This window comes from Pyxicephalus adspersus, chromosome 1 (assembly GCF_032062135.1).
Source record: "Pyxicephalus adspersus chromosome 1, UCB_Pads_2.0, whole genome shotgun sequence".
NCBI lineage: Eukaryota > Metazoa > Chordata > Amphibia > Anura > Pyxicephalidae > Pyxicephalus > Pyxicephalus adspersus.
In genome coordinates this window covers 117,542,690-117,555,960 of record NC_092858.1, presented here as the reverse complement: position 1 = coordinate 117,555,960, position 13,271 = coordinate 117,542,690, and the positions used below count along the sequence as shown (strand labels likewise).

At 36.3% G+C, this 13,271-nt stretch overlaps 1 protein-coding gene across 8 annotated transcripts in view; it reads right to left on the bottom strand.

The window, feature by feature from the left end:
* The window catches only part of LOC140340150 (C4b-binding protein alpha chain-like), a 72,263-nt gene that overhangs the window by 38,892 nt on the left and 20,100 nt on the right, over positions 1–13,271 (bottom strand). For 2 of the 8 annotated variants that reach the window (XM_072425213.1, XM_072425242.1), the window contains 5 exons: positions 12,944–12,997; positions 12,244–12,291; positions 5,850–5,894; positions 2,882–3,073; positions 471–665 (listed from right to left, as the gene is read on the bottom strand). In XM_072425213.1, coding sequence (XP_072281314.1) covers positions 471–665; positions 2,882–3,073; positions 5,850–5,894; positions 12,244–12,291; positions 12,944–12,997 — 534 coding nt within the window. The remainder of the gene's footprint in view (positions 1–470; positions 666–2,881; positions 3,074–5,849; positions 5,895–12,243; positions 12,292–12,943; positions 12,998–13,271) is intronic. The other 6 variants (XM_072425222.1, XM_072425243.1, XM_072425244.1 and 3 more) reach the window with 4 other exon arrangements.

The window sequence follows — 13,271 nt, the reverse complement described above, 5'->3', positions numbered from 1 at the left end:
ATATATATATATATATATATATATTTCTATGTCATTATCTCTTTTTGGCTATTCTTCTAACACCTCATAGAATCCAAAGTCCCATGTGGGCTACAGCCAAGAGCCCCGTTTTATACAACTAAATCCCTATTATTACAACTGAGAGCAGCAACACCCCATCCCACAGACCACTAGAAAAAACCCTAGCACCTCTTCAAAATCTTCACCATTTCTTTAATAGATTGCACCACCTCAAGACCATGAGGTTGGGTAACACACTGGGACCTCCTGCATTATTATTTACAGTACAACACAAGCATTATCAAATAAGGTCATCATTGTAAACCAAAATTTGCATATAATTGCCAGAATCACAAGAAAGTTTACAAAACATTTTTTCAGAATTTTTTAAATATTTGTATTACATTTCATTAAACCCAATTTATTTTAATATGTAGTTTACTTTAAAAAAATCAAAAGCTAACACTTACGTGTACAAAAATTTTCGGGGAGTGACCATGTACCATCACCTGTACATATTACATAATTGATTTTTCCTGGAACACGTGTATATCCAGGTCGGCAATCATAAAAAGCTTTGAAACCCTTAGTGAAGATAGTTTTATCCAGGAGTGACACTTTAGGCTGTGCATAATCCAGTCGTGGTAAAGAACTGCAGAAATTTGCTGAAATCACATTAACATATTAGTTATTGGCAATATTACAGGCCCTATTACAATATGATATTACAAGTATCATTTGTGTAAAGATTGCTTTTATGGTGTAAGGATAAGCATTTAAAGTTTATTTCAAAATATAAGCATCTCTAGGTGTCCGTATTCCTCTTTTCATAAGGGTACATATTCAGCTGATAGAGTATTTGAGACATTTGTACATGTGTTCTGTTGTGAGAGAAGTACAGAAGTAACTTTGACAATAATCGACAATGCTTGTTGACTGTGACTGACTTACAGGGTTTCTATGGCCACAAACACAATTTTTTTGCTCATTTAAGGTTTGGATAGAGTGAGGAAGAGTTAGACCTTTATTATTATTAATATTATTAATATTATTATTAGTATTACACAGTATTTATATATGACATAATATGTAGCGCTTTACAAAGTCCATAGTCATGTCATGGGTGACAGAAAGTTAAATAAATTCCAAAATTTAAGAGTTGTGAAAAGAGAAAGAAGTGAGGGAACAGCTTCCAGTGAATAGACTTCAATCTGTTGACAAATTTCTTAAGAAGGGATTGGGAGGAGGGTATAGGGCAGTGGCAAGAGAGCCATCTCTGCATGAATCCCCCAGTAATAATTTTAACTTCAAGTCTTATACAATCTGAAGTGCCCTACTTTGATTTTTAAAACTTTCTGATATAACATTTCTTACAGATTCCTATAAAGTGTATATTTTTTAAAAAATCTCATACTTTATCTTGGAAAAGCTGATAATGATTAATTTCATGAGCTGGATTATTATCAGAGGGCCATAAATCAGGTGTTTTCTGTAAACCATTAATTTTCAATCCTTTTTTAAGTTTTTGTACCATTTTAACAGGTACATGTGCAATACAACATGTCCCATTTTTCAGATTAGCCACACCTTGTACTTTACACATTGCTGGATCCTGCAAAGTTTAAGTATTAGTAAAACAAGGAATAACAACAATATTTTTTAGCGCTTACATGATGTCATTTTTTCCGAGGATTTTTTTTATATCTGGGGGGGCTTATTAGGAGGGGCTTCTGGATTCAAGATAAGCTCCCTACCTGCAGAGCCTTACAAAACAGGAGACACGTTGACGAAATTAAGCTTTTTCCACCCAGCAATTGGGAAGGGAGCTACATGTTTTTTGTCCCCTTCCTTTTTTGGTAACTCCAGAAGACATTTTTATGGATGGGAAAGGGGGACACACATTTTGCTGCTTCATATCTCTTTAAGTTTTGAGCCTAATTTAAAAAAAAAAATTGAACACATCCTTCAATCATGTTAAAATGTTACCTTTTTTTTTTACATTTTATAATTTTTATTTTATACTATACATGTCTTAACAGTTATATTACATTACATTTAAAAAAAGGTTATTCCCACCTGAACATAAAGTTTGCAAAATTACATGTTTATTTAACTTTTTTTTGGGGGGGTTGTCCCATGGATCCCCCGGACATTCCCAACTATTATGGTGACAATATAACCCCAAAAATGATGAAATATGGACTTTTCCCATTGACTGCAATGTACAAAAGTCAGAATTACATTGAGTTTTAGAACATAAAATTTGAATTCAGAATTTAGGAATTCTAATAATTTCAACTAAAGTTTCACCACAATTAAGACAGAGGAAGGACATTAGGTGTGTATTTTCTGTATTCTTTTTACTCTCTAATCTTACAAACTATCATATTCAAAAGCTTTAAATCCTTATAGTAAATGACTTAATAAATCCATTCCAAGTTTCCTGATGATGATGAGTTGATGGTAGATGCGAACATTTCTGATACCACTGTGTTGCTTCTCTCTGAAATTGGTATTTGACCTTCCTTTTTATGCATTCACACTTGAGCCCTTTACAAAATATGTGAAACAACTTAAAAGGTAAAAGTGATGTAAATCTTAGGCGACAAAATTAAATTTGTAAATATATTCCTTATACTATACAGCCAAGTTATACTGATTACCAAAACTAATAATGTAATATAAGTACATGGTATTATAATTAATGTATATGTATTTTTGCAAGTATCTGTTTGTATTTAATATTTGGTCAAATATATATTAATAACTGGGAGGATTAATTATGAATTATATTTTATTTTTTTTTAAAATGCTGTGTTGCATCAAACAAATTGTACTCCACCTAATAAAGGTTTTTACCATTATATTTTGTATCACTTACGTTTACAAAATGTGTCAAGAAGAGACCATCTTCCATTACTCATGCATATTGCGGTATTTGCTGCACCAGGAATATTTGCATAATTGGTTATGCATTTGTATGTAACAACTGATCCTATACGGAAAGTGTTTTGAGTAGAAAATTGTTCTTCAAGCATTCCATATAAAATATTTGGTGGGGAACCACAAAATGCTGTCAAAACAAAATACCATATTTAACCATTTGAAATACCCTTTATACAGAATAAAAAAAATATAAGGCAATTTTTTGTTTGTTTTATTCCATCTCGTTTTAGTCCAACAGGTTAAATACACACGTGCAGCAATTGTTGTTGGAAAGGATCTTTCACGATCCTTTCCAACAACAAATGACTGCACCATGCATGATTGGGTGCTGTAAATACAGCACCGTTTGCTCTAATAGGAGGGGAGTGGCACCCCGCTGCACCCTCTCCCCCTTCACTTTCATTATGATTGTTCGTCATTTGTGGATCTGCCAAGACGGTTGTTGTTTGATGCAGGAGTATGCTTTATAGTTAGGTTAGGAGATTAGGGTTAGAGCTAAAATTAGGATTAGGGTATAATATAGGTTAATTGAAAATCTGCTTCACTCCCATCTACGTAAGTGATGTGTTAAGAAAAGGTTTATTAGAACCTTAGTAGTGAAACACCTACTGAGTGCAGGTAGGGCCTCTATCCCCTTGCATTGAAAGTCCACTACTTGCCCCTCTGTGGCCCAGTGGTTTTATAATGAGATAATGCTTATGAAAGATCTCACCTCTAGTATCCATGAAATTGGTGGTAAATTTGAAGCCAGCTGGTTTTACTGGAAATATTTCAAAGACATTCCCGAATACAAGAGATTACTGATCCCTAAATGTACCCTCATGGTATGTAGCATATCTTGAAAACCTAAGATGGTTTCACTGCCTTTAGATGCTTGTTTTTGTTGTTTAGCCCTATGTCATCTTTTGGCCAGTAAATAAATATGTGCAGGGATTGGGTCAGGTAATAGGGGTCAGAGCTGAGAATACCCAAATGGTTAAAGGATAATATCTCTTTAAAAAATTCCCACTCACCCCCTTACTGTGGCTGGGACTTGCAAAATTCTGAATGCGACTAAATTCAGTCAGGAGAGTCAAAGAATTCTGAGTCCGTGTTTCCAAGTTAAAAAAACCACAAGGAACAAACTTGGCAAGTTTTAGGAATCTGGAATATTACATGGTCAATCTGAATTTAAATTTATGAACTGTGCACCTGACTGCAAACCTTTTTTAATTTTTAATAATTTAGTTTAGTTATAGGACATGTGGGGGATTACTTTTTTGCCATTTGTTTTTATTCCAAAATGTTCCACATAAAAAATTGCAGTTCTGACCAGAAGCCAATGTACTGGTAATATCACAGTGTTGAGTTTATAAAAACATTGCCACAATGTTATGCTATAAGAACAGTAAAGTGAATTAAAAATAATAACATAAAAATACCATGTGCAGTAAATCCATCAGTGGTAGCTACTTTTCCTCCAAACACGAATGATTGCACAACAGCGATAAGATAAACAACAGATTGAAGAACAAAGCAATATGGAGCAATATGGCGGATGGTTCTCTATATATGCATTTGTGTTTGTCACACTTACTTCCTCACTAAAGAGCAGGCACATGCAAGCAGTTCTGACTCTGGGTGTGGCTGCTCGTCCAAGTTTTATCAGTTTCGCCCTGCCTGCCGGCCAATCAGAAAATAGACTTTTCTATCATCCCTGGCTATTTAGCTAGTTCAAACAAAACATCTCCACTAGTGCCGAGACCCTAGTTCTGTTGAGCTAGTTCCTGTACACTTGTTACTTAATTCAGTGTTTCCTCTGTTCAGCTCCTGTGTTAACCCCTTGTCACCCAGTTTGTTGTTTCTAACCAATTCCCTTGTACTATTCTTGTGTTCCTCTTTGTATGTGGATATTCCTGTGTCACCTGTGCCTCCGGTTGCTTCAAGTGTCTCCTGTGTCCCCTGCGTCTGCAGTGGCCCCTGTGTCCCTGTTGTCTATATCCTAGATCCCTGGTATTTGACCCCTGACTTGTGACCTGACCTCTCTTGCTTGCTGCCTGCCTTGGACTCAGCCTTCCTTGACTCTTCTGCTTAGTGATTTGGTACCATGTATTATCCAGCCCACCCTGGTGTGCCCAAGGGCAGCAACCTGGCGGTAACCAGCAGTGCCAGATCCTCACCACTAGAGGCTCTGGAGAAGAGCTGGTTACTGCATAGACTCTGCACTTTGGCCCTTCTCAGGGCTCACACCACCTCCGCGCAAGCCGCAGCAGCCCCTAGTGGCCCTGTCTTCCCAAGCATGACAGTGTTTCCCAGAAGAAAAGAGTTAAATACCATCTGTAATGCTTTTTTATTTGCACTAACAGTTACATTTTCAGGGCAAGCTTTCATGAGTCACCACCAATTCTCCCACAAAAGCTTTCCAAAAAATGTAACAGTTGGTGCAAGTTACATCACATACAGTATCACATACAGTACTCAACTCTGTTGATGTTGCAGGTGCAAAAGATGGCTACAATCACCTTAACTAAAAGTAGGTAAGGTAGTTAGAAATTGGAAAAAAAGGAAAAGTAAGATGGAGTTACCTGTGACAGAATGGGGACATTTGTGGGGACGGGATTTTGTGTATTCAAAAACATTGCAATCAGACAAGTGTGTTTATTTAATTTTAAAATGACCTATATGGCCACACTTTTAAATGTTTACATTTAGTTGTGCTTTTATTGAACTTGTGATATTTTGATGCAGAAACAAAAGCAAACTTTTATGCCATTTGTGTTTAGTCTAAAATGTTCAACATTGCAGTTCTGACCAGAAGCCAATGTACTGTTACTATTACAGTGTTGAGTTTATAAAAAACATTGCTACAATGTTATACTATAGGAGCAGTAAAGTGAAATCAAGATAATAAAACATAAAAATACCATTTGTAGTAAATCCATCAGTGGTAGCTTCTTTTCCTCTATCATCTATAAGGCATAAAAAACACATGTTTGGGGTAAAATGTATAGTTTACATATAAACATACGTTATTGCACAACAGTGATATGATAAACAGCAGATTGCACAACAATCTGGAGCAATATGGTGGACGGGTATATGCCCTTGTGTTTCCCAGAAGAAAAGATTTGAGTACCGTCTGTATTGCTTTTTTATTTGCACTAATAGTTACATTTTCAGGGCAAGCTTTCACGAGTCACTGCCACTTCTCCCACAAAAGCTTTACCTAAAAAATGTAATGGTTAGTGCAAATTACATCACATACAGTACTCAACTCTGTTGATGTTGCAAGTGCACAAATATAGCTACAATCACTATACCTAGAAGTAGGTAAGGTAATTAACAGGTAGACAGCAACAGGAAAATAGGAAAAGTAAGATGACGGTGCCTGTGTCAGAATAGGGACGGGCATGTGTCTTCAAAAACATTGCAAACAGACAAGAGTGTTTATTTCATTGCAAAATGGGCATTGCCTGTTCGTTCTGAATAAAGGGACCTATGTGGTGCTTTAAATCAGCTTGTGATATTTTGATGCAGGAACAAAAGTGAATAGAAGGGGGATTTTATACCCATCAGGTTTGGATGTAGGGCCACTTCTTTTAGAGCACGGGAAATAACAATAAAATAAAGGGATTAATTTAATTTTAGGATTACAGATTCAGCGATAAGGTTTTCAAATAAAGGTTCATTTCATGGACAGGTGATGTGCTAGAAAGACCATTAAAAGACAATTTTAAACAAAAATCCTATTTGCCCCCATCCTTGGTAGAGACTTCTGGCCACAGTAATGTAACACCAGATGGCAGCACTGCTGTCACAGTGGGAGGGACGAAGGTAAGTATCTCAGTGCGTTTAGGTTAGGTGGCAAGGAGGTGTTTTATGTTTTTTATATCTGTTTCTTGGTCAAGGCTCAGCTTTAGATTGCGTCCACCTTATTCACCTGGTTTTTAAGGCCTTTCCCAATGGTGTAGCCAAGGGGGCTGTATCCAAGCCTAGGCCACAATTTTTGGGTTTCGGTTTGCTGTGAGGCCTACTCATTTGAAGGAATCTACCACTTGTACCTTGGGGAAGTGGCTTTCCCTAACCCTGATGAAAATTACCACATTAATCAAGTAGGCCACAGCAAACTGCTGATGAGCAGTCAATATCTAATTCTATATTATGTTAAAATGTAGCTAGGGCCACCTTCAGAAAGATTTTTGCTTAGCATTCCCACTTTCAAGCGCATTGCACTTGCCAATTTACGGGTAGTGTACCAAGCTGGAAAATAGTGATAGAATGGATAGGTGGTTCCTAGTAGTAAAAGTTCTGCCAACCCCAAAATTGGTAACCAAAAGAAAGGAGGGAGTAGAAAAGAGGGATTTTTTATGGCAAATATATTTAATAGTTTTAAAACAATTACATAAGCGGCAAGTAAGTATAAGTATCTCCTTTATTGGCTCTGTTCCATACAATTTTTGTTCAATCTAGCCCTGCATCTGGCCTCTCTGTTTGGGGAAATTTGAACACCTGGCGGGGAAAAAGTATATTATGCAAAACTGGCTCCTTCCCCTCCTACTTTGAGCCAGCTACAGCAAATACTTTATGGAGTGATGTTAATTGATAAGACAAAAGCTTTATTGCATAAAGAAACACACTAAACAAAATGTTTTGATACTTGGATGGCATTTTTAAAAGCAACTCCATCCCCTGATAAATTGGAGGTTATTATAGATGTCTTCCCGAGATTCAACATGACATCACCTTAGGGCTCTAGGGGCGATAATCGATTAAGAATTTCTTTTGGAAGTTTCTTTAAGTGGCAAACGCTATATTTTTCTTGATGAGAAGTAACATCTTGACTTATGCTTGTATTTTCTGAATTGATGTCCAGCATGCCAATTGTAATAGTGGTTGCAATTATACTGTATGTATATTATTAGATACAAGGTTTTTGGAGAAGGGGATATTTTGTTTATTTGTTAATCTGTTTATTAATGTAGGAAAAAAAATGATTGGAAAAAAATTGTGGTGGTCTCTTTCGACAACGTCTGTTTCTGTTACAATATACTTAGGAACTAGAATATATGTTTTTTTTTCTTTTTAGTTCTGTAATCTGTTTATTGTTGATGTATTCCTTTTCTGTATTTTACTGAATCCCCACAATAAAGCTAAAACAGGTAGCCACCTCATTATATAGGTAAGTGATTAAACATATGTTTTACACATCAAAATTTCCCCATTAACAACAATGGGGGCAGTTTTCAATTTCTAGACAGAGATTTATTATAGAAGAAGTACTATTTAGAGCACATAGGTGGAAAGAGGAAGAGTTTCGCCCTATAGGCTTCCCCAGGGAATAATGAGAGCCATCAGCCAAATAAAACATAAAAAATGATGACATATCATGTATAAGAAAATAGGGGAAAAAAAGCAAAATGAAACTTTTATGGCAGCCATATTCCAGAAAATTATCATACTTTATTGTACACTATTGCAATACAAAATGCTAAAAAAAACAGACTATATTATATCTGACTATATTAAAATATTGTGAGCCTTGCACAAAAATGTTTGCCGTGAGATAACATTAGAGTATCTACATATTTTGAACCCAAAGCTCTCTACTTTCAATGTGCTCCCGAAGATACATAAAACCCTTCAGGATCCACAAGGTAGACCGATTGTCTCTGGAATCGGGAACTTAACCTGTAATGCAAGCAGACTCATTGACCTATACCTGCGCCCACATGTTTATGGTCTGCTATCCTTTTTAAAGGATACCCCTGAGTTACTTAAACTAATAGAGGACCTAAATGTTCCCTCGGACTTACTTCTGATTACCATAGATATAGAATCATTATGATCATGTATCCCCAATGATATAAGTATCAAAACTGTGAGGAAGTATTTGATGGTAAGGGACAAAACATTATGGCCCTACTCTGAGTTTGTTTTTGAATTTTTGGGGTTTATCCTCACTAGAAATATGTTCCTTTTTGATGATACATTGTACCTGCAAAGCCAAGGCGTAGTCATGGGCACATGTTATGCTCCAGGCTATGTCAACCTCTAATTTGGAGGTTGGGAAAGGAACCTGTTCGCGGAGGAGGCTTTGTCTATGTACCTGTGCCATGTTGCGCGATAACGTCGATTCATAGACAACATTCTCATCATTTTTTGTTAAGATACAAAGCAACAAATAAAATCTGAGATTTTCTATGGATTTTAGTGCCACATGTATCCCTTTTCTGGACATTTTAATCCAGAAGAAAGAGAACAACGTACTTGTCTCATCCTTATATCGAAAAACAACAGCAGGAAACACTGTGCTATTTGCCACAAGTGCTCACCCCACCCACTTCCGGAGCATCCCCTACTCCCAGTATTTAAGGGCTAGGAGAAATTGCTCAGATGACGGGGATTTGGAGAAACAAGCCAAGGAATTACATGATCGTCTAATAAACAGAGGTTATAGTAAGAAAATACTAAAAAGAGCATCTCTTCTCAAAGAGACTAACACAGGGGGAGAAAACTGTAGGACTGATAACAACATTTTCTAGGGATCACCAACAGCTAAGACAAATTGTTTCAAAATACTGGCCACTTTTAACAAGTGATCCAAAGATCGAAGATTAAAAAATACACCTCTGATCACCACAAATTGTTTATCGGTGGGCACCCTCATTAAAAAATAAACCCGTAAAAAGCCATTTTCAAGAGGTGAATACATCACTAGTTAGAGAGAAGGGTGCTGTTAGATGTAACTCATGCAATCAGTGTTAATGGCTTTATGAACCAGGAGAAAAATCCTTTAAAGGCGTACTACCTGCCAAAATTGTTCCAAGACTGGGGGAATCTGGTTAATTGCGGTTCCTTTGGAATAATTTATTTGGCCTTTTGTACATGCGGCAGGTACTATGTAGGCAAAAACCACCACTCCTTTAGGTCCGCACATAGCATTGCAACACAATTATGACACAAACTCTCTTAGATTTATAGTACTAGAAGACATATCATTGGACTCTAGAGGAGGGGATTTGGATAAATGGCTGCTACAGCTGGAAACCAGATAGATATTCCAACTAAAAGCGAATTTTTTTCCCTGACCTAAATTATAGTTTTAGTTTCAAATCCTTTTTGTAAACAGAATGAGAGGGATTAGAAAATCAGGCAAAACTCTTTTTCTATTTGTAGTACTTTCTATTTCCTGATTGTCTTTGTGTAAGTATGTCTAATTGTTGGGTCACTGTCTACTTGTGAATTTGTGAAAAAAAATTGTATCTTTCCTTTGCCTGTGGTTTGATTTAATTTTTGATATACCACAATTTTTGTATGTATTATGATATATATTTATATAGGTACACTCTTGGCTGGGACCCACAGGAGAATTATGATGCCCTTATAGGGTGTCCCCTTGTCTGCCCTATTTAGCCATGATACACCTAGGCTGAGTGATCAGGTAATTAATAGCACCGTGTTAAATAGTGATACAATGTTGTATATTGGATGGTAGTATTGACTATTTGCGATTCATAGGTAACAATAATGGTGGTTCTTTGTTTATTTTTTATACTGATGGATTTTGTGTGCTTAGATATTTATTCATAAATGTCTCTGGTGCTCTCCCTGATCTCTTCTGCTCTCCAAGTGAAACGCATGCCTGGGCTATATTTTGGCCCGCCTCCGCACTGGGGGACAAAGTGTATAATTATGATATAATTACCTTGTCACTGACATTGATCATAATGTTATATATGGTGATAATAATACTGTTTTCTGTATTATATCTTAGTGATGCTGTGTTAGTGTATACTGAATCATATCACTGAAAAAGTTGACTATCTCTATGAAAGCATAACAATAAACCCAGCATATGTCATGTGTTGTCACAAAACTGGTCTTTAAAAGTCAGAAAAAGTTTTTTATAGCATTTTATATTGCAATAATGTACAATAAGGTATGATCATTTTATGGAATATGGCTGACGTGAAAGCCCCATTTTGCTTTTTTCTAATGGGGGATGTTGGCAGAAGTTTTCTTAAAGCATAGTTGGGATCTGACTTTATTAAGTTGTTTGGTGTTATATTGTGTATAAGAAACATTGAGGATAATAGCTATACTATTGGATATTAGATCAAAAAGAAAAAAACTAAGTTTGACAACATAACATTGTATGAATATACGTTAATACATGTCATCTCTATCCATTCGATAACTAGACAATTTTTCTCAATGTGAAACAAATAAGTTACTTAGGTAAGAAACAAAAAAGTTCCCCAATGTCCCTTCTTTTCCTCCAGTGTTTTGAATTCACACACATCTTTCCCATATATTTGCATTTTCTACTATTAAATATCATATGTATGATTCCCACATAGTTTCTTAACTCTTCATACAGCTTTTATTTACCTTAGTAACTAAGACAATTTCTAATATTTCAGATAAATTCATTTGCCATCTCTCACCTACTGAACTAATATTGCTTAGTAGTTTGTTCCTCCTTTTATATACTTTACTACCTGAATCTGAGCAGCATTTTGACAAAGGAGATCCTGGCTGGCACATCATAGGGACCTGATGAACACAATCCAGTTCAATCAAGTGCTAAGTTTGCTCAGTCGACAACCAATGACTTTGGTTCTCCATATCATTCACATGAACTGTTAGGTACTAAATATGTTTGTGCTGCACACTATTGCAGAGGTAACAGATACCTCTGCTGATTGTAATTGCCCTGCCATGTCATCTCAGGAAGCATTCCTGTCCTGCCTACTCAAATCTTTTGAATGTGTCATTAACATTATGTTTGATGGGCAGAAGCAAAAAGTATCAGTGAAACATGGTAACTTCCAGGCTCCTGTCCAGGAACATTTAATCTTCATGAAGTGGTACAATCAGAATTACATGCCCTGTGGAGGGTGATGGAATTCTGAACAGGATGGGGATGGCATGTACTACAGTGGGATAGATCCATCCTCCCCATCCCATTCAGAGCCTTGTAAGAAAACAAACAAAAGTATGATCATTGGTCCCCAGAACATGCCAGATTCCTTCCACAATATGTAACATGAATTTTCCTTTTAGAGGAACCACAACCTAAAGCAGGGAGTAATATACCTGCCATCGAAGACCTACCCCTGGAATCTTGTACATGCTCAATACTTTTCTTTGTAATGATGCACTGGTTTTGAAAGTGACAGAATCTGAATCTGACAGAGTTCTGGCCAGAAGTAAATGTACTAGTTATATCACAGTATCAAATTTGGAAAAACATTGTCACAAAGTTATACTTTAAGTGTAGCAAAGTTTAATCAAAATAACAGAACATAAATTTACCGCTTGTAGTAATCCCTTCAGCGGTAGAAATAGTAGCTTCTCCATAATCTATAAATATATGAAAACAGTAAGTATTCCTTTACTTTTTTATTTTCTATAGTAAATGTTATAGTTTATAAATATTATAAACCTAAATGACTTACAGGTTAAAGTTCTAATTTGAGCAGCAGTTTCATTACATATTTGCATAATACATTTTGTATTTTTTGGCTATGTCAAAGTTTAGAGGTTTCCCATCACTATTCTATATCTGGACCCCAAGAGCCGAAATGTAAAGGAAAAGGAAAATGTAAGATAAGTGGGGGATTCTTGTGGCTAACTACCCCTAAAATTTAATTGCTGTGGCGCCATCACATCACAGCGAGAGCGCCAGTGGCCCTCCTTACACTGCTCTAAAGCTAGTGACAGAGAATAAACCGGAGCGCAACCAGCGGGAGCGTGGGCGGCTCCCCTTACACTGCTTACACAGGAGCTGCTGAGAATGGCAGAGTATTGTATTTAAGGCTTAACCTTCTCTGCCATTCCCAGCAGCTCTGCCACCTGACAGCACAACAGCTCTTACACTACTCTGCTATTCTCAGCTAGTGTGCTGACAGGTGGGAGAGCTGCTGAGAATAGCAGATGTTACCGGGTCTTGCTGTAAGAAAGGTTGGGGACCACTGATTTAGAGGATCCATAGGTTTGTATTAAATCATCATACCTTTTGTGCTAGTGTGATCACTGTCATCACTATATCGTTGTTCTTTAACATCTTCTTTGATAACAACAGGAAAAATGAAGCATAAAAAATGAAGCATAAGACAGTCAAAAAAGGGAAGGTGAAGTATTTTCACTTTTTACTTTAGTTTTAAAACAGCATATATTACCATAATGTCACACTGCTGGTAGGTGGATTTTTACAGAATGATTCAATTACAAACAAGGAAAATATTAAAAGTAATGTATTTTTTATGTAAATAATAGAGATGAGCAAAATGCAGAAACAAATTGATTGAATCTAGTTGGATGGTTACCAAATCTGAATAGGA